The sequence below is a fragment of the Miniopterus natalensis genome, chromosome 2, assembly GCF_054644295.1.
Source record: "Miniopterus natalensis isolate mMinNat1 chromosome 2, mMinNat1.hap1, whole genome shotgun sequence".
Classification (NCBI taxonomy): Eukaryota; Metazoa; Chordata; class Mammalia; order Chiroptera; family Miniopteridae; genus Miniopterus; species Miniopterus natalensis.
In genome coordinates this window covers 174,718,796-174,744,281 of record NC_142082.1, presented here as the reverse complement: position 1 = coordinate 174,744,281, position 25,486 = coordinate 174,718,796, and the positions used below count along the sequence as shown (strand labels likewise).

Genomic DNA, 25,486 nt, shown 5'->3' with positions numbered 1-25,486 from the left:
ATGTGTATTCATAAGTACCATTTTACAAACTGTTTGTGGCTATCCATCTGATTTTATGTTATACATTTATAAAATATACTCACATATATATAAATTCAAAATAAGCATACTTCTAAATGTTAGCAGTGATGTAAACTCTGAGTGGTAAGATGACCAGTGTTTATAGTTTTGAATTTTTTAAATGTTCTCTTGTCCTAAGTAATTCTTTCTTTCTCTTTTTCCCAGTCCCCTGCCCCTTTGGGCAAAAATATGGCCAAAAAAATCCACTAAGCTCCAGGAAATGGACAGAATGGGTTTGAAGAAAAAAGTGGAAGCATAAATCCACAGTGGGTTTTCTCTCCTCCCTGCAATTTGCCCCTTACCTGCTGATGCAGTATTCTTTGTCACCAGGGATGCCCAAGTAACGTGGCCTCTCACCCGTAGCGATGAGAAATCTCTCTGCTGAATAAGTTTTTTCTTGGCCTTTGTTATTCGTTGTCTACAAAGGAACCAAATGTGTCAGCCTGTAATAGTTCTTCTGCCATAGAACTGTACGCTTTATAGTTAACAAAGGCCATTCGTCACACTGTCCAATGATTTTCATAAAAATCTGGTAATGCCTAAGAAATACGAAGGCTCTGAGTAATGAAGGGACTTGCTCAAGGTCCCAATGCAGTAAGTGGCAGAGCCAAAACTCAAATCCAGGTAGTGTGGCCCTGAATTTAGTACTCTTCCTCTCTACCCCACCAAAAAGAAAGGCCCATAAGGAGATGTGATGGCAAAGTCACCACACTGGATACTCCAGGTCACAGCGGCCATTACTTTCAATAGGATAATTCCCTTCTTTTCCTCCCCCACCTCCAACCAAAGCTTAACACAAACCCAAAGGAGCTCCTCAGGCTGTCTTGCAATTACCTTAATCCTATGAGGCCCCACAAACTGCCCATATGCGTTCTCATAGGTGACTTTCTTCTCCCGCAGCGCCACACGGTAGCCCCAGTTCAGAGAGCCAATGTGATTCTGTACGGCTTCCGTCATCTTCCCCCAGTCATGTCCAACTGTGCAAAGTAGTAAGATAAAACGTTTAGCTTTGCAGTAACTACTCACATGGAACACTAAGGGCAAGGCCTTCATTCCAAGCACCTAAATGACCATTTCATCTTCAAGCCGTCTTTCCTTTTCAGAAAACTACCATAATACTAACTAATGCAAGGCTTCCTGGCAATTCTTAAAACTAAAATAACCGGCTGGCCAGTGCTGCTCAGTGGTTTCGCATGGACCCACAAACCAGGAGGTCACAGTTTGATACCAGTCAGGGCACATGCCCAGGTTCGGGCTCAATTCCCAGTTGGAGGTGGGCAGGAGGCAGCCACTCAATGATTCTCTCTCATCATTAATGTTTCTGTCTCTCCCTCCCTCCCTCTGAAACCAATAAAAACATATTAAAAAAAAAGTCAGTCTTTACCACTTTAAAAAAAAAGATTTAAATAACCATTTTCAATGTTTTTCTTCTTTATCTAGAAATGAACGTGAATTTTACTTTGGGTTGTAAATACCAACTGCTGGGTGTTGTGGTAAGGCTTAGGACTCTGTGTAATAATCCTTAAGGGACTCTGATATAGGCAGGTTTGCGGTTACTAAACTGGTAACAGTGTCTAGACCAGGGGCTACAAACTACGGCTCCATGAGTCAAATCCAGCCCATCACCTTTTCTGTAAATCAAGTTTTACTGAAATACACCTGTGATCATTCATTTACATATTATACAGGGCTGCTTTTCGTGCTACAATGACAGAGGTGAGTAGTTGTGACAGATACCACATGGCCCATGAAGCCTAAAATACTTACTATCTCGTACAAAGTTTGCTGACCCCTGGTCTAGACAGAGAATTTTATGAGTCTGTCTCACTGTCCCCAAAATCCCCATCTCACAAAACAGAGGAATATTTTTTAAATTCTACCATAAAACTAATCTTTTAAGTCGAGGCACTAATATAAGATTCCAATGGATAAATTCAATCCTTTTGTCATTCATAAATTAGTAACTTCTCAGTGCCCAGGAGAAAAGAGGCTAGACATAAAATACGCTCTAGTGGTAGGAAGAGGCAGGTTCTGGGAAAGCTATGGTTCGGAAGGAATGGCAAGAGAATCAACATGCATGGAAAGCCCATGCCATGGAAATGGGCCTGAGTCTTAGATTCAGGGGTAAGTAGCTCGGCCACACAGGAAGCAGCAAAACCAAGTCGATGAGAACTAATGGTCAGCCCCTAGGAGAAGGAATGACAGCACAAAAACTGGTTTCTGGCATCCTGGAGACGTCCATAGGTTATACATACTTGATCCACAGAATCGTAAAATGTTAGCACTAGACCAAACCTTGAGAGATCAGTTCAAATTTTTTTTTTTAAGTGACTGCAGAGACCACTGCTGTGATGCCAAGAGGACTTGGTGCTGGGGGGAGGGGTACGGGAGTGCTGCAGGGACCAGCCTATGGGTCTGGCATCTGCCTACTACCTCCACAAAAAGAGGAGGCAGGAATCACTGTTTCTCCATCAGGAATGGAACTGAACAGTTAACTCATCCCCAGGTGCCAATCATCTGGCTACAACAATTACCAACATTTTACCAATCTCATTTCATATACCTCTCTTTTCTTAAACTAGAATATTTACGCAAATCCCAGACATCATTTTGTTGGTGGTGGTTTGGGTTTAGTTACAGTGACTTAGGGATGCCTAAGGCCCAGTAATGCTAAATATCCTTCACTACAGTTCCTTACAATTAGGAGCTGTCAAGGCCAATGTGTCATTAACACCCCTATGAAGAAACAATGACCCAGATCAAAGGGAGGATTCACTTCTGAAATTTCACAGTTGTAGAACTACTAAATGGACTATCCTCTGCTAATCCTACAGGAGGGACCATATTCTAAAAGACCACATAGGTAGGATTAAATAATAGCATCAATAAATTCAAATATTTCAAAGACAGAAATTCAAAGTCAATGATTAGACCTAATCTAATCTCAATTCTGTTAAAGCCTTCCTTTGTGGCTATCAGGCTGCCCCGATTCCCAAACTCTTCAAACCCCCTTTTCTACCAGAGTTCCTTCATCCTCTGATAAAGGGGGCAGCCACTACCATCCGAGGGGGCAGCCACTACCATCCATCCCCAATTTCTAGTGTGATTATGCTAAGGCAGAAGGATCTTAAAAGTTCTACCCACCAGTCTGGGACTCAGCATCAAGGCCCTATAGCTGCTCCTATGCTTCTGACCTTGCATTCCAGTCCGGGAACTGAGTTTCTGGTCTTGTAAAATCCAAATTCCTACTTTATATACTAGTGGGGGGTAACTGGATCCTTGTTGGACTATGGGTAGTAATGTGCTTGGAACCCCAGTTCTCTAGGGCTGCCCCGTCTTTTGATCATGCCCCAAATCCACCGCCTTCCTGCATTCCCTACTACCTGGATACTCCACATCCCCACACTCGCCCATCTGTTGGCCTAGCCCCAGCATTTCTCCTAGGCCTCCTGATTCTGCTGGCCTAGTCTACCAGTTGTAACCCAATGCTAAGCCTCTGGAATGCAGACTCTAGCTGGCCAGGCAGGACTCGTGTTTCACCTGGGTGTGCTCCTGTGCCCACCACAGCAACTGGAACTTAAGCCAACTCTGTTGCTCCTTCTCTGTCTCCAGCCCACTACAGAGAGCCAGGCCATACCCTTAGATTTGACAACAGTAATCAGACTAGCAGAACTACTTAGCATCTTTAATATCTTCAGCGCACCTTCCATGTGAACTTCAAAGCTCCTAAAGAGGCACGAATTACCTCCATTATATAAGCACAGGGAAATGAAGGATGAATGGCCTGCCCAAGGCCACACACTAAACCCAGTGGCAGACACAGACACACTATATGTGAAAATGTCAGGTGCGTGGAAGAATATATCTCCAAACTGTAAGCCCCCGATTGCAAACCAATGAGCTTGCTTTCTTTGCATTGACAATGAGATTCTAAAACTTCCCAAATACTTAATATTTTGAAGGTATATTTAATTCTTGAGCATAGAATTCAAATAGAGAAATCTAAAAAATATAAAGCCCATAAATCTTCCAGAAAGGACCAATTCATCCAGTTTACATGGCTGAGCTCAAGTAATTTTTTCTTAGGCCTAGACTTTCTCTGTACATTCTCCATTTGGAGCTTCAGAGAAAAGGCAGGTCACACGCTGAACCCCAGACCTGTCACTCCCCCATCACCGGGAGGATTCAGCTGTGCTGCCTGGCCCAAGTCCCTTCCTCCCTCACCACGCTGGGAGCTATTTGCAGTGTCAGAGAAGACAGCCTTCCCAGAAAACTGGAGCACTGTTCTTTGTTCAAGGACAAAGAGATTAGATGTGTTTCTATTTGAAAAATGCAAAATAAGCCTTCCTGCTTTATCTGTAGAGAACATGAATCAGCAGCCTCTAGGGGTTTCTAATTTGAAAAATACACCTCCAAGTTTCCTTCTTCCTCTAAGATGTAATGACATAAACATGTGTCTAAATCCACTGATTCTTCACAACAATCATTTTAAATACAAAAAGGAGGAAGGTAATTACTGCTCCCCAGTGGTGGATGCTGGCAGGTCCGGCAGGCCACTCCTACAAAGTCCCACTCTGGTTCTCACAGCTAGGACAGGCTTCAGAAGGCCCAAGGCTTAAAAGGAAAAACTGAAGATAACAATAAAACACTGGGCTTAGATTTGGGAAGAGTGAAGGGATTTAACTGGAGGCTCTCATCAAAGACTTGGGAATTGTTTCTGCAGCTGACAAATACAAGGGGTGAAAGGTATAAAAACAGAAAACTAGACTATATTTCTACCTCTACCTTAAAATCTGGAAAGGGGGAAGAAACACAAAGGAGGTAAAATTGTTAAATTGGTTGGAAGATACTTTTTGTAAAGACAGACAAATAAGACAACCTTGATTTTAAGTTTTAAAACCCCATGAAATTCAGGGAGTTTTTGCTGGTTTTAATGTACAAAGTGGACTATGCTTGTAGTGGCTCTTTATTACCCCCATTGCAGTGCATTTATTAGTTCCCTATTATTTAATTTAGAAACAAATTCAACATGAATAATCATAGACAGTGCTTACTTTTATTACATAACAGTGAAAGAGATATTCTTTTGCTGAAAAGAAGACTTACCAAATTTAGCAAGTTATATTTCACCACCCACCTGATTACTGAATCTATTAAAATACTCAGTTGGCCCTACTAATAAAATTCACATTTAGCAGAGTCCTACTCTTCTTTCTTATCTTTTTAAGATTCTAAAGACCCAGGAAACAGCCTTCTAAAGGCTCTGAGGAAAGAGATATAACCCCAGGAAAATTTTTAAAGCAACTGATTTTCTAAGATTCCAGACTTGGAAAAAAGTACTGTTGATTTTAAATGAGAAAGAAGAGCATCAATAAAGAAAGCATCAATAGTTTGAGTGGAAGCAAATTTTTTTCAAAGCATGTATGTATGTCTTTTTTTTAAAAAAATAATAAACTATTAACTAAAACTCAAAAAAAAAAGCCACAAAATAATTTACCGTACCTATTGGCTGGAAGATTTTCCTCAAATGTCCCATAACCCATAGATCTCAAAATTAAAATCAGCCCGGCCGGGCGTGGCTCAGCAGTTGAGCATCGACCTAGGATCCAGGTGATCGGGGTTCGATTCCCAGTCAGGGCACATGCCCGGGTTGCGGGCTCAATCCCCAGTCCGGGGCATGCAGGAGGGAGCCGATCAATGACTCTATCATCATCGATGTTTCTCTCTCTCTCTCCCTCTCCTTTCCTCTCTCTGAAATCAATAAAAATATATATATTTAAAACAACAACAACAAAAAAAAACTAAAATCAGATAGGGGCTGGAGTTTCACTCTCCAAGGACACAGTGACCTAGGTCATTAATTAGCCAGGAACCTGTGCTAGGCCTCATGTTATTCTCCTCCCAGATAATGCAACCTACTTTCTAAAGTCAACAAATTCCTCTTCATCTTTTCTAGGGTACTCAATATTTTTAATCTGACAAAGACTAACCATCCTCTTCTCAACAAACAAGCCATCCCTCCACTCCCAAAATATCAGCTCATGAAACAGGCATCTTTGAATTGAGAAAAACGCAACAGCTTCAAAGGAAAGTTAATGTAATTTGTACCCCTCTATGAAACTCTCTATAATGAGAATATATTTGAAAGAATTCTGTTTTCTAGTAAAGAAAGATACTCCAAGTGCACTGTTCTTACCATAATAGCTCTGTAGCTACCTGACACAGGATAACTGCAGTAATTTTATCCATTAAAAATGTAAACAAAAACAACTTCCAGATTATTGCTAGTCTCATAAAAATGGACATTGCACTGCAAGATCACAGCTCCAACCCCCCAAAGCACAAACCCAACAATAGCTTCCCCCCAATACCTGTCTCCTCGACATTCCATCCATAGTTCCGAGAGTCTCGCAGGGCTTGTCCTAACAAAGCTGCTTGGTGCATCAGTTTCTTCGGTATGCAACCCACATTCACACATGTTCCTCCAAGACCTGCAACAACAATGAGAAATCATAACCTGCTTTGCAATCCTTCAAAGAAAAGGTCCACAATTATTACTATTCTATGAACCACAATACATTTGCTTAATGTAGCCAATACTACTTATACAAGTTTATTCCTAAGTCCTTTGACATTTCTAAGTTCAGACAGCCTTATATACCAAACACAGAGACATCCAAACACAATACAAAAATGAGCAGATTTCCACATACTTCAAAGATTCAAAATTAACTGACTGCTGATAAAGATGCCAGAAATTGAAATTTTACTTTGTGTAGAACCCCATACTTGCCATTGAATCTATGAGAACTGTCTGATAAAGGGGTTGTGAAACTGAGCATAATTAAACTGCAGTGGGTCTGTAACTACACATAAAATTTGATGTATATGAACATTTTATAAACAGCATTTTTATTACTATTTTATTATTAAGGAACCCACCTCTATGACTGTCATGAAGCCCAGGCTGGGTCCCAGTGACGTGTTCTGGAGTTAACTACACTGCACTCTGGACTTTCTGGTTACAACCACTATCTTCTCTCTCTACCTCAAATGAAAACTCAGACTCGTAAGGCCTCAATCCCTGCCCTCCTATTCCTGAAAGATGCCAAAATCAACTATGTGGGAGGCTTTTTCAGAGGAGAAGATGACTTAGTCTTCCCAGAGACAAATCCTCTGCTTTGCTTTATGAGGCAGATAGCAATCCAAACCACGGACAAGGTTGGGACCTGCGCAGGCCTCAATATATGAGCATTTTTTAAAGAAGGAGGTGTGGTCGTTAGCTTTCACTCTCATAAAAGGATTCATTAAAAAAAAGTTTAGCATGCTTGAGCTTAAAACATGGTGATAGCTGTCTTCATGAGAGTAAAATGTAAGCAGGTGGGGAGGTGAACAAAATGGTATGAATTAGCTTTAAATCATTGTAACAGCTATGGATAAGGTTGTATTATCTTGACTGCCAAAGAACCTAAATTTTCAAAATTTAACTGGAGTCCTTTTAACTTAGTATAAAAAAAAGAGGTATATGTCTGGGGTTTTTTTTTAATTGATTTTATTGTATTATTATTATTTTTAATGTTTTTATTGATTTGAGAGAGAGGGAGGGAGAGGAGAGAGAGAGAGAAAAAAAATCAATGATGAGAGAGTCATTGATGGACTGCCTCCTGCACAACCCTCCCCCCCCCCGGGATTGAGCCTGCAACCAGGCATGTGCCCTGACTGGAAATCAAACCGTGATCTCCCGGATCATAGGTAAATGCTCAAACTCTGAGCCATGCCGGCTGGGCCTTTAATTGACTTTAGAGAGAGGAAGGGAGAAAGAGAGGAAAGAGAGAAAAACATTGATGTGAGAGAGAAACATCGATTGGTTGCCTCCCACACACCCAGACCAAGGACTGACCCCACAACCTGGGTATGTGCTATGACCAGGAACCAAACACTCCACCTTTTGGTGTATGGGATGACACTCCAACCAAGCCACACCAGCCAGGGCTCAGTTGTTTTGTTTAATTTTTAATTTTATAATTGGGTTTTAGGAGCCATTTAAACCAATACCAAGGAAAAACCTGCTCCTACAAATTCACTTCTAAAATATTTTAAAAGCTTACCCCATCTAGTTCCAAGAGGAGTTGGAGTGACAAAATCCAGGACCATCACCTTCTTGTTATACTTGGCTGCCTCCTGGAAAATAAAATTGTTAAAATGAGTTGGAAAGGTTAACATAACAGACTAGAAATGGGATGTTAAAAATCTATGCTATTTTTATTAGACTATTATGCCTAAAGCATAACCAGTTAGTAATACCTGGGGATTTTATATTCCAAGATCATTAATGCTACTTCAAGAAAAAAATTCAGTAATACTTAGATAATTCTAAGGGTAGCTATAAGAATACACAGATTAGTTACAAAATTGTCCATTAGCCGAAAGCCCTAGCATCCTCTTACATAATTCCACTCAACTAGTAACAAATTAAGCAATAATCTGAAAAGCATAGGACCATTTCTAAGCAAGTGGTAAGTAGCCAGTAAAACAGATTCATTGATAGTCTACAATCCTTGATTCAGCCTGTATCCTATAATATTTTTTAATGTACTTTTAAGTTTTACTTGTTTCTAGGCAGAATATTGGAGAAGTTTGTCTTTTGAAATTGTCATATTTACTAAAATTTTCACGTGAGGAGCCAATGAAAAAGTAGATGATATCTATAAGGTTTCCAAATCTATTTTAGTGGAATGATGATAGTGAAAAGTTCATTTTGAAGAGTATCCTTTATATTTCTCAGAGAATAAGCTTTGTGCATTGGCAACTAGACCTCCATGGTTATTTGAAAGGACTGAGTCTGTGTGTCCTCCAAAACCACCATCACTTCAGTAAAATACCTATACCCAGTACTACTACTTAGTCATTTATAGCAAAGCACTGCTTAATACCAGATACTGGCCTGCTCCTAATGTGGGCAGCTTCATTTGAATCTACTGTTACTGATTCACCACAAGCTACCAGGAGTATAAGCACCTCATCTTTTTAAAGAATCTCTTCAGCAGAATGAGAGTTCCAAGGGCCCCTTCACATGTGGAAAATGTATCTCAATTCAGGTCCAGGAGCCTCCCTCTTCCCTCCGTCATTTGTACACCCTCTAGCGAGCACCCCCAGGCCAGCTAGTGGTTATTCTCACAGCTCACAGTGTATACACAAGAGGCAAATCATGTTTACTAAGTTTAAGAAATCCAGCTGCTCTCCATCTTTCTATCGGGGAGGAGGAGTTGTGAACAGGGAAATCAAAGTGAAAAAAATTAATATTTATTAAGAATAAGAAATCTACTTAATTTCAAACCTTTTCCATACAACACCCTTATTATCAAGTCAACCAAACTTAAAATGAATGAAAATGTGTCCCAAAATAAAGAACATATAGTTTAACCTGGAAAATGATTTATAAGCTGGTCTCCTTAACATATTCTAGCCAAGTTAATGTGCAAAATGTCACAAGAGTGGCTCAAACAAATTCCACAGACACTCTGGAGAAGTGTCGTAGCCCAGATAACACACAAGCAGCCTTGCCTTAGCAGCTGCCAGTCCTCCTGAGCCCCCTCCAATGATAATGAGGTCATAGTCGTAGGACTCGGGAAGATCCTCAGAGCCATTCATTTTTAGTAGCTTTTGAAGTCTGCCGTCTTGATAAGCCTAAAGAAAAACAACGAAAAAGAAAATAATTTAACTTAAAAGCAGCAATGTCTGAAAAGTTTTGTGAGAAAAATCTTTCTTTAAAGAGAAGCAAAAGGAATTTTCAAAGGAAAACCTGTTGTTTGATTTCTATCACAGCACACAAAAGTAAGCATTCAACCTTCTCACATCACAGATAGCTACTTTGAAATGTCATCTAAGTAAGGTCCTGAGGGCCCAGCAAAATCAATTTAGGCCTAAATTAAATCTGATCAGCCCTTTTATCCTAGAACTTCCAAACCAGGTTTTAAATTAGGTTTTTAAAAACATTTGCACTATACGTTTTTAATAGAATCATTGATATAATTTGTCAATCATCTTTACTTTCTAGTCAAAGGTAGAGTAATGAGTGGGCCGCGGTCTTGGATGAAGAGAGGGCCTGGTAAATAGCAATTGAAACAGATTAGCCAAATACTTAATTAAGACTTTTCTACACTGTTTAGGTAAGGCACAAAATCTTGAAATTCAGAACTAAATCATTAATTGACATACACCTACATAAAAAGTTAAATGTAAGCCCTGGCCAGGTGGCTCACTTGGTTAGAGCACTGTCCCATATACTAAAGGTTGTGGGCTCGATCCGAGGTTGGGGTGCATATCGGAGGCAACTGATTGATGTTTCTCTCTCATATCAACATTTCTCTTTCTTTCTCTCTCTCTCCCTCTCTCTAAAATCAGTGGAAACAAATCCTTGGGTGAGGATTTAAAAAAAAGTTAAATGTGAAAGTTTTAAATAAACAAAAAGGAGGGAGTAAATAAATACACACAACTCTATAAAGCTAATTTAATCTACCTAAACATGAAGCCTCCTGTACTGTATTTAGTATTTAGTTTCCATGTACTTGGCATGTAACAAGCTTTATAATATAACTGTTAGACTTTTAATTGATTTTAAAAAATCATTTCATTCCCCTAGTTTTTTCAGTTTTTTTATTGTTGACAGTATTACAGATGTCCCCCAATGCCCCCCCTTCCCGCCTTCCCAGGCCATGCCCCACCCCAGGCCTTCACCACACTACTGTCTGTGTCCATTGGTTATGCATAAATGTATATGAGTTCTCTGGTTAATCTCTTCCCATCTTCCCCCCACCCCTCTGAGATATGTCAGTCTGTTCCATGTCCCCATGTTTCTGGACCTATTTTGTTCATCAGTTTATTATGTTCATTAGATTCCACTTATAAGTGAGGTCATGTGGTATTTGCCTTTCTCTGACTGGTTTATTTCACTCAGCATAATACTCTCCAGGTCCATCCATGCTGTCCCAAAGGGTAAGAAAGCCTTTTTTATAGCTGCATAGTATTCTGTTGTATAAATGTCCCACAGCTTTTTTATTCACTCATCTACTGATGGGCACTTGGGCTGTTTCCAGATCTTAGCTATTGTAAATAACGCTGCTATGAACATAGGGGTGCATATATTCTGATTGGTGTTTCATTCCCCTAGTTTGTATACACATTGTTTACCATTTCACATTAGCTTTGAATACTGTTTTGGTGACATATTTAACAACACCTTTTATTAAAACAAAAATCTGTGCTAACATGAGGTAATGACTGGAAAAGGTAAGCACTGAAAAAAAAAAGTTTTTTAAAAATCAAGTTTTAACCCTAATACAAAAAAGCTCCCGAACTTACCAGCCTAGACTGTACATTTTTCTCCTGCCTACAATCAGATGTAGAGGGTAAAAGGCAGAGCCTGGGGTCAGTAGAACAGGATGCTTGGGATGTGGAAGGGGCTGCAGAGGAGGTAGGTGGTGGAGGAGGAGGAGGAGGAGGAGCGGCGCCGTGGCTGCCCCTTGGCGGCATGGCAGGTGCGCATGGTGGCCCAGGGATGGAGGGAAGAACACCTGGAAACCAGCAACAGTGGGGACAAGCCTGCATCACCCTGACCGTCTGTACAAAAGGTCTAACATGAGAGGCCGGTAAACACAGCCAGTATTCATCAACTGGCATTATGGCAGAGGCTCCTCCTTCAACACAAGGCACTGTGGGGGGGAAAAACAACTTGGTAATAATAGCCATTCAGATCAAAGGATCAATGTAAGCTTCAGATAACAAACATTACTCTCTAGTTGGTATCAAAGAGCATAAAGCTGACTTGTTGGTTTGAAAGAATTAATAAATGCAGCTAGATGTTCTTCTGGAAAATAACCTTTTTAATCTCAGTCTCATTTTATCTGCATGTAAGTAACACAGATGGTGCCAGAACACAATCACTGGCTGCCTAAGAAAACCACCCATTGTAATCACCTCCCCCAATGTATCTACTAGAGCAAAAGAAAATGCATTGTCATGCCACATACTTCCTCCAACATTGTTTATAATCTGTTCTGTGCTGAAATTCTGTATCAGACCTGGGTTCCTATGGTCCAAGGTTAAAGCCAAATTATATAAACCAGAGCACAGACTTTACAAAGAAAGCTCTGAGTAAGCCTGAACATTTTTAACTGTGTGAAATCAGTAAGACACAGGTAACTGAAGCATTCAGCTGACCACAGATCTAACCATGATGTCTTTAAAATTTAATCTAACTTTAAAGTGAAACTGTTGTCATTCAGCTCCAGGTAAGTGATTTCCCACTTGAAAGATAAACAAGATAGAAGACAGCTCCCCGAGGCAATGTAAGAAAGGAGCATACAGATGGAGGAGGAGAGAAAAATGCTCCCCCTTCCTCCTTCAATTACAACTGCTAGAAATAGTGGCTGCTGATCATAGCAGCTGATACAGAAGAGTTCTTAAACTTTTTAGTCTCAGGATCCCTTTATAACCTTAAATTAGTTAGGGCCCCAAGGAGCTTTGGTTAATGGGGTTTACTTATAATATTTAACATATTAAATATTGAAACTAAGAAAAATTTTAAAATATTTTAAATTATTAAAATACTAAATATCTTAAATGTTGTTAAACAATCTATTTAAAACATTTTTAATTAGAAGAGTGGAATTGTTTTATATCTTTGTAATTCTCTTTACTGTTTATCTTAATAAAAGGCAGCTCTTTCCTGTGTCCACTCTGTTGCAACATCACTGGTCACGTATGTAAGCATCTGGAAAACTCCATGGCAGACTTGCAAGAGAATTAAGAGCGAAAAGGACAAACAGCATCTTAGTATTATAAAGATATTTTTTACCTCAGGGTTTCCTGAAGGAGCCTCAGGGGTCCACAGAGGAATCCAGGCCACACTGAGAACCACTGCTCTACAAAGTAAGTATAAATACACACCACCTCACCTGCACCTGTTTGCTGAGCTTACATATTGGCTATTCTTTCCTCTGTTCCATGTGCCTCTCAGCAATGCCTTTCCCCCACCCCAGTAAAACATTGCTCCAGATTCCCCTTAAAAAGGCCAAAAGCAATTCAAGTGTGCAAAAAGAATACTGAAAGCAGTTCAAGTGTGCAAAACTAATATTGAAAGCAATTCAAGTGTGCAAAAAATACTAAAAGCAACTCACGTGTGCGAAAACAATGCCAAAAGCAAATCAAGTGTGCAAAAATAATACTGAAAGCAATTCAAGTGTGCAAAAACAATATTTTAGCCCAGAGAAACCAATCTTGGACTTTCAAACTCCAGAACTATAAAAGATAATAAATTGGTTTTAAACCACTAAATAGTAATCTGTTACAGCAGCAATTGGAGACTAATACACCTACTAAAATATAAATTCCACGAGAGCTGGGTCATACTCTGCCCAAAAATATGTTGGGTCATATTTTTCTCTAGTGCCTAAGAGCAGTGCCTGGCCCCATGGGCACTCAAATAGTTGAGAAAATTAACAAAGCACCAATTCCAACCGACTGGTAATGGATTTCCCAGAACAAAGAAGTAATGTCTAGACTTAAAAGAAAGTGAATAAACCATGATAGAGATGTTCACTATGGAAGGAGATGGCAGCATGGATTTTCTAATCCTGATCTAGAGAGTAAGGCACCAATATAAATGCTCACAATGAGCCAGATACTGTGCTAGGTGTCGATTTTACATATATTAAACATGTTTAGATTAAACATGCTAAAGTGAGGATCAGCAAGACCAAAAGATGCTTTCCCGACTGCTAAATAAAAGGGTGGTAGACACCGGGAAGGGTCAGCACTCCTTTAAATTTTTGTGAGAACTAATCTGTCTAGATTATGAACTGCGAGGAAGGCCAAGGATGGTGACATATATACACACACACACATATATGTGTGTGTGTGTGTATATGTACACCCATTTAATCCTCACAAAAGTCTTCCAAGCAGATGTCTTTCCCATTTCAGAAATGACAATATAGAAGCCCTCAGAGATTAAGAACCTTGCCCATGAGTCAAGAATGGAACCCAAGTCTGTATGATTACAAATCTTTTGCTTTTCTTGCTATACCATGCCCAGTTATTCATATTTAAAGTACCTGTCACACACATTTTTTAATTTTATCCTCACTATAAATTTGATAGGTATTATTTTCACTTAGTAAATAAAAAACTTAAGGTTTATAGGTTCAATAAATTTGCCCAAAGTCTCTACTAGAATGTTAGAGGGTTAGGATCTGATCCCAGGTCCTTTGAACAGAAAGTGGTAATTATATAACAAAGTTCTGGTAAAAAAAAAAGCCCCTCCACCCCCCATAATATTCTCCTTAACTTGTTGATTTTATTGAACATGTGAAGAAATTTAAGCCACTCTAACTACATTAGTGGAAACACGAAGGTTTGCAGTTTGGTTGATACCTAATCTCTATAATTAAATTATATATTGTTCAATTCTCCTTTTTCTTCAAGGTAAGCAAGCAGTTGTTTTAATTTCAAAGTGATGAGGCAACCCAGGTATCATGATAAACAGTAAAAACAAAAACAAGTGGTCAACTTGATTTGTATTTTAACAGCTGTAACTGTAAGACGACCCCAAACCTTCACATTCTCTATTAATGCTTTTAGTCATCACTAAGTCTCAAATACTCCTAGTAAAGACACTAGGCATTTAACAGAACAATCTGGTGGCAAATAAAGAACTGAGGCAAGATTTTTTTTGCTATCATTTTAAGAGTATCTTTTCCTCAAACAGCAAATCTCTGGAAACCAAGGAACTCAGCTGGTAGAAAACATGCTAAAGTGAGGATCAGTGAGACCAAAAGATGCTTTCCTGACTGCTAAATAAAAGGGTGGTAGACACTGGAAAGGGTCAGTACGCCTTCAAATTTTTGTGAGAACTAATCTGTCTAGATTATGAACTGCGGGTAAGGCCAAGGATGGTGACATGCAGAACCTCCACTACAAATTGTGAACTCTAAGGGTTCATTTGCTAGGAAAATAATTGGCCAAGTATCATGAGAAATTTCTATTTCTGCTAAAAAAAAAAACCAAAAAAACAAAACAAAACAAAAATCTTCACTATTATTAGTAAAGAACCTTACCCAAGATCTCTTCTTTCAATCTTGATAACATTCATTTAGTCTTTGGATGCCCCCTCCTCTGACCACACTAGACTTAGTAGGAAAATTTATCATTATTGCTATGCAAAATACTTATCCACCTGCTAAATAATGTTTAATGGCAAAATCCACCAGCACCAAAGATTAAATTCCTATAGGGATCAAGAAAAGAAGCTTATAAGCATGCTCACTGCACCTTCAAAAACTGTTTTCTTAAAGACCCAAATTTTCAGCAATAACCTCCAAGTGAGGCATTAATTTACATTTTTAAAACAACTGAAAGTAATAAAAAGAAAAAGGCATCTATGGCTTTATGAATAAATTAATCAATTGTTTCAGTTTAAACAGGGCCAGTTTGCAGGCACTGAAAGTCCTATTAAGAAATGCAAAATTGAACTGGGAACAAATATTCAAGGCTGTTACATAATGAAACATCACTGATTTCTGAAGGACACACAGTGTACTAGGAGAAATTACAAAGAGAAACTAGGGGCGAGAGAACAAATTAACCAAGTAGATAAAGACTAGAACTGGATGTTAAAAGATTTTGTTTGAAATAATTTGACAAAAATATCTTCTACCTCTGAGGATACTAAGAGACAAGGTAATTCAATTTTTGCCTAGTTTAACATTCAACTGGAATAGTTTTCAAAAAGATCTACGGTTCTCTGCTGCCCCAAGTTCTCACAATTCCCTATATTTGGCCTCCATGTCCTGTGCCTAGTATATCGTTCCCATCTGTGACCAATTCCTACTCACCTTCCAGCACTTAGTTGATTGCCTTACCTACTACAGTTGATACTCTATTTCTTTTGAGTCTAATTCACAGGAGAATTATTTAGAATTATGGATACTCACTAACTAATCTTACTGAGTCCTCCTAGCAATGAAGCAAAGTACCTGTTTTGCTTTACAGTGTTAACACTAAATATTCAATACCCAACAGATAGTCTTTCTTTACCATTTTTTTCCCACCCACTCTTTCCCCAACCTAGTTAGGAGTCCCATATAGGATTCCCTTGGTTCCCTGTAACAGAAGAATACAGTATAACAGAGCATCATAACTGATTTTTGCAAATTATCAAATACCTTTTATGAAATTTGGAACTGATTTTTATTAATAAAATCTTAAAGGACACTCAAAAATTTTTCCATGAACATGCCAGTGATTTTTTTTTATATAATAGAAGATCATGACAACCTTATAAACTACCAAGAAAAATACACTGCACAGTAAGACAATTTCTGATGTTCTTTAAAATACTTTCTCACTTTACAAGAGATACAATATGTGCTTCTGTCTGGATTTTACAATCTATTTTGGGATATTTTAGAAAAGACACAAAATGCTATATACTAAGAAAAATATTTAGTAGGAGTTTGTGATCATAGCCTCTGAAATTTCAAAAGTCGCCACAATATTTTTCCAGTCCTGTAAACTCAAAGATATAACTCCTTGTTTCCTGCCATGGAAACTGGGATCATTTTCCTCACCCACTTGGTTCATATTAATTGGCTCTAATATTGGCAGCCTGTCTTGGTCAAGCCTTATTCTTGCAAAACCATCCCTTATAATGAAAGAAACATAAAATATATTCTCCACAGTACGAGAAAAAGAATTTGGATCAATCACAAACTCGAAATAGGACACGGGAGTGTCAGGATACTTTCGAAAGTACGTTTGCAACAATCCCAAGATTCTTTCTACTTCTTTTTCTGTCCCTTCTTGATTACTACCCAGGTCCAGCCTCCTCAGCTTTGTAGGCATATCCCCGTTTTCTTCCACTCTGTGCGCTTTTTTATGGTGTCCAGGTCGCGGCTTTGGTGCGGAAGACTCTGACCTGAATGAACCAAAAATGAAGTGGAATGTTTCAGCTCGCGATATCCAGGCCGTCGCCTCCTCATGCACCGTCTCCCAGAAGGAGCGCGCGATGCTGTCATCGCAGCCACTCAGCGCATCACGTCCGTCGTCCTCCATCCAGTTTAGACCCACAAATATAAACAGAAAGTCACAAAATGCTACTTGATTAAAAAAGCTCATATCAGAGTTCAGCTGCTTTGCTTTCTCTTTACCCAAGTCGGACGCCAAAACAAGAAACTGGGCATCGAGAGCGGCTTCCCGCGTCCGGCTCACTCCGTCGAACAGGACGTTGGCTTCCTCCAGCGCCTCGGTTAAGCAGTCGCTCGCCGTGTTCACGATGTCCTCGCGGTTCTGCTGCACGCTGTAGATGAGCTGCCGGTACTGCTTGCGGATGTTCCGGCATTTCTCCTCGTCGGCCACAAGCTCCAGGAGACCGGGGTCTATGGGCGCCCCTCCGCAGCCGAGGTCGTCAGAGCCGCCGTCAGAGCAGCTGTCAGAGCCGCCGTCAGCCCCCGCCGCTTCCAGCTTCGGGGGCTCCTGCGCCGCCCGCTTCGCCGAGCGCGCACTACAGGGGACGGTGCGCACCACCGGCTCCTCTCCTTTCTCTTCGCCTGCCCTCCGGGAATCCTTCTCGTCAGACATGTCCGTGACGGGCGGAGCTCAGGCAGCGCTCGGCTAGCGGCCTTCGCAGGGTTTCCCAGAGACAACGGCGGCGGCAATTGAAGCGGTCGGAGCCGAGGAAAACGTCCGCCCATGCGCAGTGGCGGCGCACAGGAGGCCCGCCCCCAGCCGCCCCGCCTCCGGCCGCCCCGCCCCGCGGAGCCCCGGCCCACGGCGCTGCGGCGCACGGAACACACGCAACAATGGGTCCCAAGCCCACACGGACAGGAGACCCCTCTAACGATTACTGTCATCTGGCTTTCAGAGAAACACCTGGATGATCTAGGACAAAACTGTGGGTAAACTTAAGGTCCTGCGCTTTAAATTGCTGTCATATATTGCAGTTCGGTCGACCTTCATTTTTCATTGATACTATGATTAAAAGGGTCTTTTCATTTTATTTTATTTTTTGAGAACTAAATCTGGCTAGGTTATAAACTGTCCATAAGGCCAAGGAGCGAGGCTGCAGAACCCCTATTACAAGTAGGCCTAACTCTATGGGTTCATTTGCAAGATGGTTGTTTGTAACTCAACTCTTTATTATACAAATATAAATTGCATCAATTACCTTTGTGGGTCTTCTTAAGCCCTCCAAAACCCAACTCCCTCCAACCTACCCCAAGGGAGGGGGGTAGTTGTCATCTGTGTTCCAATTTCAGTGCTAGAACTAAAGGCCACAGACTGAATGGATAGTAAATCTGAATCCTAAAAGATGAGCAAAGCTATGAAGATTTTAAACACAATCTGTTGTAAGTACATGCAAGAGAATGCTGTAAATCAGGTGACTAATCTAAATTGGAAAAATCACCCACTAGTTCACTGGGAATTCTAGTACAGTTGGAGAAAGGGCTCAGCACAGCAGTCACTGGAGCAGCAAAGTATACACAACATTGGAAAGGAATAACTTTGTTTTTGAAGATAACATGCACTCAACCTACAAGATCAAAAGCTTTTAACCACTCCAACAGGTGCCCCTTTTAAAGAAGAGAGGGAGTGGGGGAGAAGGAGGGAAGGAAGAGAGAACACACCACACTTCACCTATCAACTCTGGTTTCAAGGCACCAGGAAGTTAGCCCTACCCTTCTTTTACACCTACACTGGCTCATTTTTCTCTCTTTCTTTTCTTTTCTTTTCATTGCAAAAGTTACCTTTACTGTTTGGGAAGTGGGAGCTTTTAACAAGATTGGGAAGTGGAAGATTGTATGACTATTTGTTCAGAATCCCAAATTAGTATACATGTTGTAATGGTTCATTTTCTTTGGCATTAACAGGAAGTACCTTGCAAATGCATGAAGAGCAAAACATGTTAAGTCATCCCAAAATATGTGTATTATCATCATTCACCATTATTTCTTTAAGTAAGGGTAATTCAGGAAGAAATATGCATTTTTCAAAAACACCAATGCATTATGGTTATTTGTGCATATATATTGTTCTGCCCTAATTAGGCTGTTAGCTTCTCTAAAGCAAGAACATGATATTAAATCTTCCAAGCAAAGCTGTTTTCACATGGATGCATTTGAGTATGCACATTTTATTTTTTAAATCCTCACCCAAGGATATTTTTTCTACTGCTTTTCAGAGAGAGTAGATGGGGGCAGGGAAGAGAGAGAGAGAGAGAGAGAGAGAGAGAGAGAGAGAGAGAGAGAGAGAGAGAGAGAGAGAGAGAGAGAGAGAGAGAGAGAGAGAGAGAGAGAGAGAGAGAGAAACCGATGTAAGAGAGGCACATTTACTGGTTGGTTCCTGCATGTGCCCAGCTGGGGCAGGGATTGAGCCTGCAACCAAAGTATGTGCCCTTGGCAGGAATCAAACCCAGGACCCTTCACAGCTGGTGGGCTCTAACCACTGAGCCAAACCTGCTAGGTCCAAGTATGCACATTTGAATGTATAAATGAATGTAGATGAAAAACTTTGTTCCAGGACCTATTGCAAGTTACAGCAAAATATTTAATTTCAAAGATTCATTTGAGAGAGTCTACACATTGAAAATAAAAGTTGACTGCTTTTCAGAAAATCAGCCTTATCCCTTCCTGAAATAAAGAAAAAGCAAGAGAAGAACAAAGTTGGGACTCATAATCAACAAAGGGCCATATTTTGTCCCCAAGTCTGGACAATTACAAACTAATATTTAAACTGTTTTAAATTTTAGATGAAAACACATACCTAATTCCAAGTCCCAAATCCAAAAATGTTTGCTTTATAGTTAATCATATTCTTGGGAACTTCTGATATCCACTTCCAATTCAATAAAAGCAACTTATAAAAGAAATCCAAAAGATAAGGCAACCTTCCCACCCTAAGGTACCTATTCTCTCTGGGCTCAGAGAAGGGAAAACGGACTGATACCAATTTGCTCCATACAGAGTCTTTCATCTAAGAATTTCAAAATGCTTTAGAAAAGTAAATTAATTCTCCTAACCTACTTATAAAGTATTACTAATACTATTTATAGGGATTTCTCAGGAGATAACTGCCCACACAATTTACTTGAAGCAACAGAACACATTAAGACAAGCATCATATTATTAAGTTGTGATTTCCTGTGCTGAATTCATGCTATGCTAGATCCCTGTCCCTAAGAGACCTTAGTAACATGTAATTTAAGCCATCCTCAGAAAGCCATACTTGCATTATATTCTGCCTTCTTAAATCTAGCTTTAGAGCTCAGGTTCAGATGTAGCCTCAAAGTAAAAATTTCATGTCTAGTGACTTTCCCTAATCATTTATTGAATGGGAATTTCTACACTTGTGAATCTTTAAATCACTAAATAGTGACTTTCTAACCTAAGGTCAAATTACTGGTAATAATTATATAAATGCCACTTAAGAAGAAGGAACAGCAATACACAATTTCAGTTATACAGGTAAACTTCTCTATGACTTGTAACAGAAAGCAGAAATGCACTAGTATTAGTTCAGGCAACCAACGACACAGCTTGGCCTCCACGAGAAGTTAGCTCCTCTCCTCCCCTCTTTCCTCTTTCAGGAGTTGCTGCCGAGGGCTCAATATGGCCCTCCATTCCTTTCTTCCTTTCTTCAGTTTTCCTTCCTGCATTCTTTTTCAGTTCCTTTGGTAGAAGTTCAGATTCATTCATTCTAAGCATTCTTAAGCTCTGTCCCACAACCCCCAGTGCTCAACACAAACATGATGGGATGTATGTCACAGGATTACAAGTCTCTCTCTAGCCAAATTAAAAAAGAACTCCACTATCTTCAATGTGTACAAGTCTCTCTCTAGCCAAATTTAAAAATGGGGTCCACTATCTTTTACAGTGGGATTTTATTTCAGGATTAATCTATAACAAATAGATGTTTAAGAGTTTGAGTCCTGCATTCTAACAGATAAGGCTTATCTTGCCTCTAGCTACCTCCCTCAACATTTTTGTTCCTTCCTTCACAGTTTTTCTCCCCTCATCCTGCCAGGGTATCTATTTAATATTGAGCTGTGAAGAGACATGGTAAAAGTCCTAGTTTGATTTGTCAGAATAGTAAGATGCCAGGTATAGTTTCTTTTTCTTCTTAATTTCCTTTAAGGTTATGTTTCTGAGTGTATATTTTTGCTCTGTTTGGTTTTTTAGTATTAAAAGTAAACTTTGCTATAATCAAGGCAGATATCTGTGTATTTTTAGATGAGTTTCTGAACAGACCATAAACAGTGGAAGGAGGCAAACCTGGGTTCTAATCTTAACCTATTAGCTCTTAGTGTTATCATAGGCAGGTTGCTTAACCTCTCGGCCTCCAGTTTCCTCATTTGTGAGATGGACATACTACTACTTATATCATAAAGTCACTGTAGGTATTGAGTGAGAATTATGTGATAGATTTGACAGTATTTTCAACTGTTGAGTAGGTACTTAATAAATCTTAAATTATCCCAAAGATAGCAAATGTTTAATAAACATTAGACACCAAATAGAAAAAAATATATATACAGGCCAGTAGCTTTACTTCTTGATGTTTTTGGAACAGAAAAATACTTTAAATCCATAAGGAGGAATAAAAAAATATATCCCACTATAACAAATACCAGTCAAAAGAAATTTGCCATGTAATAAAATTTTAAAACCTAAGGCTTCAAATAATAGAAGTGTGATAGGTAAACCTATGTACTAGATATTCTGAAGCAGGTCCACAAAGAGTCTGAGACTATATGCAAAATTACTTATGTATATTTTTCTCATGAAGGGCTCCTTGGATTTCAGCAGATTCTTTTAAAAATATGGCATCCAAAAGAGTCTTTGAATATCTATTCTATATTCAAATAATATTGCTTTATTGTTAGTGAAACAAAAGATAAAATGACAGTCCAGTCCCATGAAATAATTTGGAGCCATTCACTGAAATATTTCAGAGTATATAAAACCTCCACCTTTACTCTGTGGTAAAAGCCATACACTTAACTGACACTTCAGAAAACCCAGTGTCGACTGACCAGCCAAGCCTCAAGAACTAATGTAAACAAGGATGTGACACAAGAATAGAACCTTTCAGGTTATAAGAACAATTATCAACTCTCTGGGGACACCTCAGTAGTCAGCAATGACCAGGAGCATCGTTTTGATAGACGAGGGGTAGGAAAGCACTGGGTATGTGGCTTTCAGAGGCGGCAGCCTGGAAGGAACTCTGCTCTGGAGGTCTGGGTTCAAAATCAAAACTAGTGCTTTATTAGTTTCCATTTATTTTCTTCAGAATTTGAATTTCCTCATTTATAAAATGAATCTAGTGAATGTCTTGTCTGCCATAGAGTGGCTTTGACTCTCGGTAAAAAATCATATACAAACATTTGTTGACAAATGTATTTTAAAGTACACACTCTGCCCTACAGACTTGTATTAGAGATAACAGTGCCTAGCTCAATATAGAAAACACAGGTGCTCAATAAAGAGTAGCTAAATAGACATAATGGGACTTTCTTCTCAACTGACCTGGACACCTGTATAGACTGCTGAAGGTGGACAACACTGGTATCATACAGCTCTTTAAAATTCTGAACTGCTTTATATGCTTCCTAGACTCTCTCCTGAACATCTTAGGGTTTGGTCTCTGATAGATATAGACAGTCCACCTTCACAAAATCAGACACCTTGTAGCTAAACAACCTCACTTAAGTGAGTCTCCTCTAGCCCTACCATTCATTCATTCAACAAATATTAACTGAATGCATAGGTGTTAAAACACAGAGAAGATATGAAAATAAATCATTTTCATCCTAAAGGAAGCTACAATTTAGTAGGCACAGAGGAATGCAGTTCTACTCAGCAAGCATCTAATGAATGAATTCCAATTCGCCAGAGCTATGCTAGGAATACCAAAATTTGCAAGGGCTCAGCCCTGAATCATGAGCACACCATCACACCAGAGCGATCAGGCATGTATCCCAATAGCAATAATACAAAGCCAAGTGCCGGAAGTGTGAGTACACCAAAGTGAACTTTACAGATAGGCCTGAGTTCCATTCCTGGCTCTGCCACTTAACTAGCTGTGTAATCTGTGCGTGCTCCTTAAATTCTCAGGGCCTCCATTTTCTCATATGTAAAACTGGATGCTAACCCACCTCCTTCATAGGACTAAAGTGAGGATTTAACGAACTAGGTATTATAGCATTTAGAGTCTAGTTGCATAGTAGACATTCAATAAATGGTAGCTACTATCATTAATAGGCATTATCTTAAATATCTGCTAAGCTCTACCTATATTAGACCTGGGATCACAGGCACAAAGAGTAAGACTAACTTTCTACTTTTGATATGGACGCCAAAGGGAAGGATTTGTGGGAGTGCTGCGGGAGCAAACAGGAGGGAAAGAATGGGCGAACCTGGCCTTGTACTCTAAAACATGCCATTGGAAAAATGGGTTTGAGCAGGAAGTCAGGAATTGAAATAAAGAACAGAACAAAAAAGGGACATTTTGGGGACTACAGCTGTTAACAGCATTCCCAGGAGCTTTCTGTAGTTGAGGGAGCAGAGCAGAAAATAACCAAAAAAGTAGGTGGAGCCCAGAGCCTTGAGGAAACAGAATACAGAACTAAGGAGTGTGCGCATTATCACGGATGCAGATCTGGGGGCAGCAAACAAGCAAGTCACAGAGGTGACTCTGACGGCAGACAGACTGGAAAGGGAGGGAGTTAGAGACTGATGCAATGCCCTGGGCAAGAGAAATGAGTACCTGAAATAGTCTGGGCAAAGTTCAGAGAGGCGGTAGGCGCATACATAGCAAGCAATGGAGCCCTGGTAAGGGAACAGATAGGAACGACCAGTGGAAATCTGAACCCGGGACCACCAGAATAGTGACATGTACTGTAGAAGAACAACTACAGAGCAAAAAAAAGGTGTATGTTGTCACCAGGCTAAAGTGGGAGGAGGAGGCACTGGGTCTCAACATGGATTCACAACTAGTGTCAGCGCTAGATAAATTTATTTGCAGTCCTAACAATCCATGCCCCTTTAAAATCTTGTTAGTCCTACCCCCTTCCTTGTTCTCAGGTAAACCAGGGCCTGTTCACTTCCCTCATCTTCAACGCAGCCCTTCAATTCTCCTCAGGTCTCAACCTTAACTAGGCCCAAAGCAGGTACACTGCTCATCTCCCTGGATGGAATGGTCTCAGAGGAAAGAATTAAAAGTAATAAAAGTTTTCTGCCAGATTTGGTAGACTATTAAGAGAGAAAGGGAATGGTTGGAGAGTTACTAAATTACCACTCATCTCCTGATGTCTATTCATTTAAGTGTCTGGTAACTGTAGAAGTTAGGCTTGAAAGGAGGAGACCTGCCTTGGTGTCTACCCTACTTCAAGGCTGGAACATGGGGCTACCGAGCCTGACCCACTACATGATCACATCTGAGCTCCTCCCATAACTGTCTCCATTAATTCACTTGGATTGTTAATCATGCACTGATTTGTGTCTGCCATCTCTCCTATTATTGCTTTGAAGAAATTAAGTCCCATGTTGCCAGTTTTAGTCTTACCTCCCAAAACTACCATCCCAAACTACTAAAGTCTTAAGTAGGTCCAGCACTTAGTATTCCAATAAGCACTTTTTCATTCCTTTGCTTTTCCTCTCAATACCACCAGCAGGCATTTACACAAGTGGTTTCAATGCTCTGGAATCTTGGAGACACTGATTTACAAACAAGTTTCCCCATAAAGAATACTTGCACTCTTGCCCTTAAGAACTAAAATGTTCATGAAAACCAGATGTCTTTGAGCAATAAGAACTCCATTTATAGTTCTCAGAATTTAGTAACTCCCTAGTTCCAGTTTTATACATGGACATACAAGTCCTAGCCACAGATAGCATATTTCCCTATTTTTCTATTCAGGTATAAATTGTTACTCACCTGCTGAGTTACCATTTGCTATCTTCTAACTGTTATATTTTTGGTATTAAAGAGTAATTCTTTGTTTTCCCACTTCTAATTATTTAGTAACTTGTCCCAAACTTGGTATTTATCCTAAGAATTACCTGAGAGGGCATGTTTAAAAATAAAAATAAAGGCAGATCCTAGCACCTGCCAGAGGGCTTATTTAGCAAGATCTCAGGAAAAGCCCAGGCATGCATGTTTAATAAGCACTCCAGAGGACCACAGTAGGTGGTCCGTAGACTACAGGTCTAGAAACACTTTTAAAACCTTCTTCCTGTAAGTAGTCATCTAAGCTTATCAGTCCCTTCCAATAGGAGTCTCGCTCCCTCCTCTTCTACAGTAAGTACACTGAAAGCAAGGTGAGTTCTGCTGTTGCTGCTGTTACTTATTGAGGAGGAAAGGAGACAAAGGA

At 39.9% G+C, this 25,486-nt stretch overlaps 2 protein-coding genes across 2 annotated transcripts in view; both read right to left on the bottom strand.

The window, feature by feature from the left end:
• Positions 1–25,486, bottom strand: part of TXNRD1 (thioredoxin reductase 1) — a 75,125-nt gene that overhangs the window by 23,096 nt on the left and 26,543 nt on the right. Inside the window, exons 4-8 of the mRNA XM_016223197.2 lie at positions 9,625–9,747; positions 8,169–8,241; positions 6,432–6,551; positions 895–1,037; positions 363–478 (exon numbers count right to left, since the gene is read on the bottom strand). Coding sequence (XP_016078683.2) covers positions 363–478; positions 895–1,037; positions 6,432–6,551; positions 8,169–8,241; positions 9,625–9,747 — 575 coding nt within the window. The remainder of the gene's footprint in view (positions 1–362; positions 479–894; positions 1,038–6,431; positions 6,552–8,168; positions 8,242–9,624; positions 9,748–25,486) is intronic.
• EID3 (EP300 interacting inhibitor of differentiation 3) lies at positions 16,285–17,786 on the bottom strand. The gene has a single exon (XM_016223198.2). It carries the CDS (start codon positions 17,695–17,697, stop codon positions 16,564–16,566), a length of 1,134 nt encoding a protein of 377 aa, XP_016078684.1. The 5' UTR covers positions 17,698–17,786; the 3' UTR covers positions 16,285–16,563.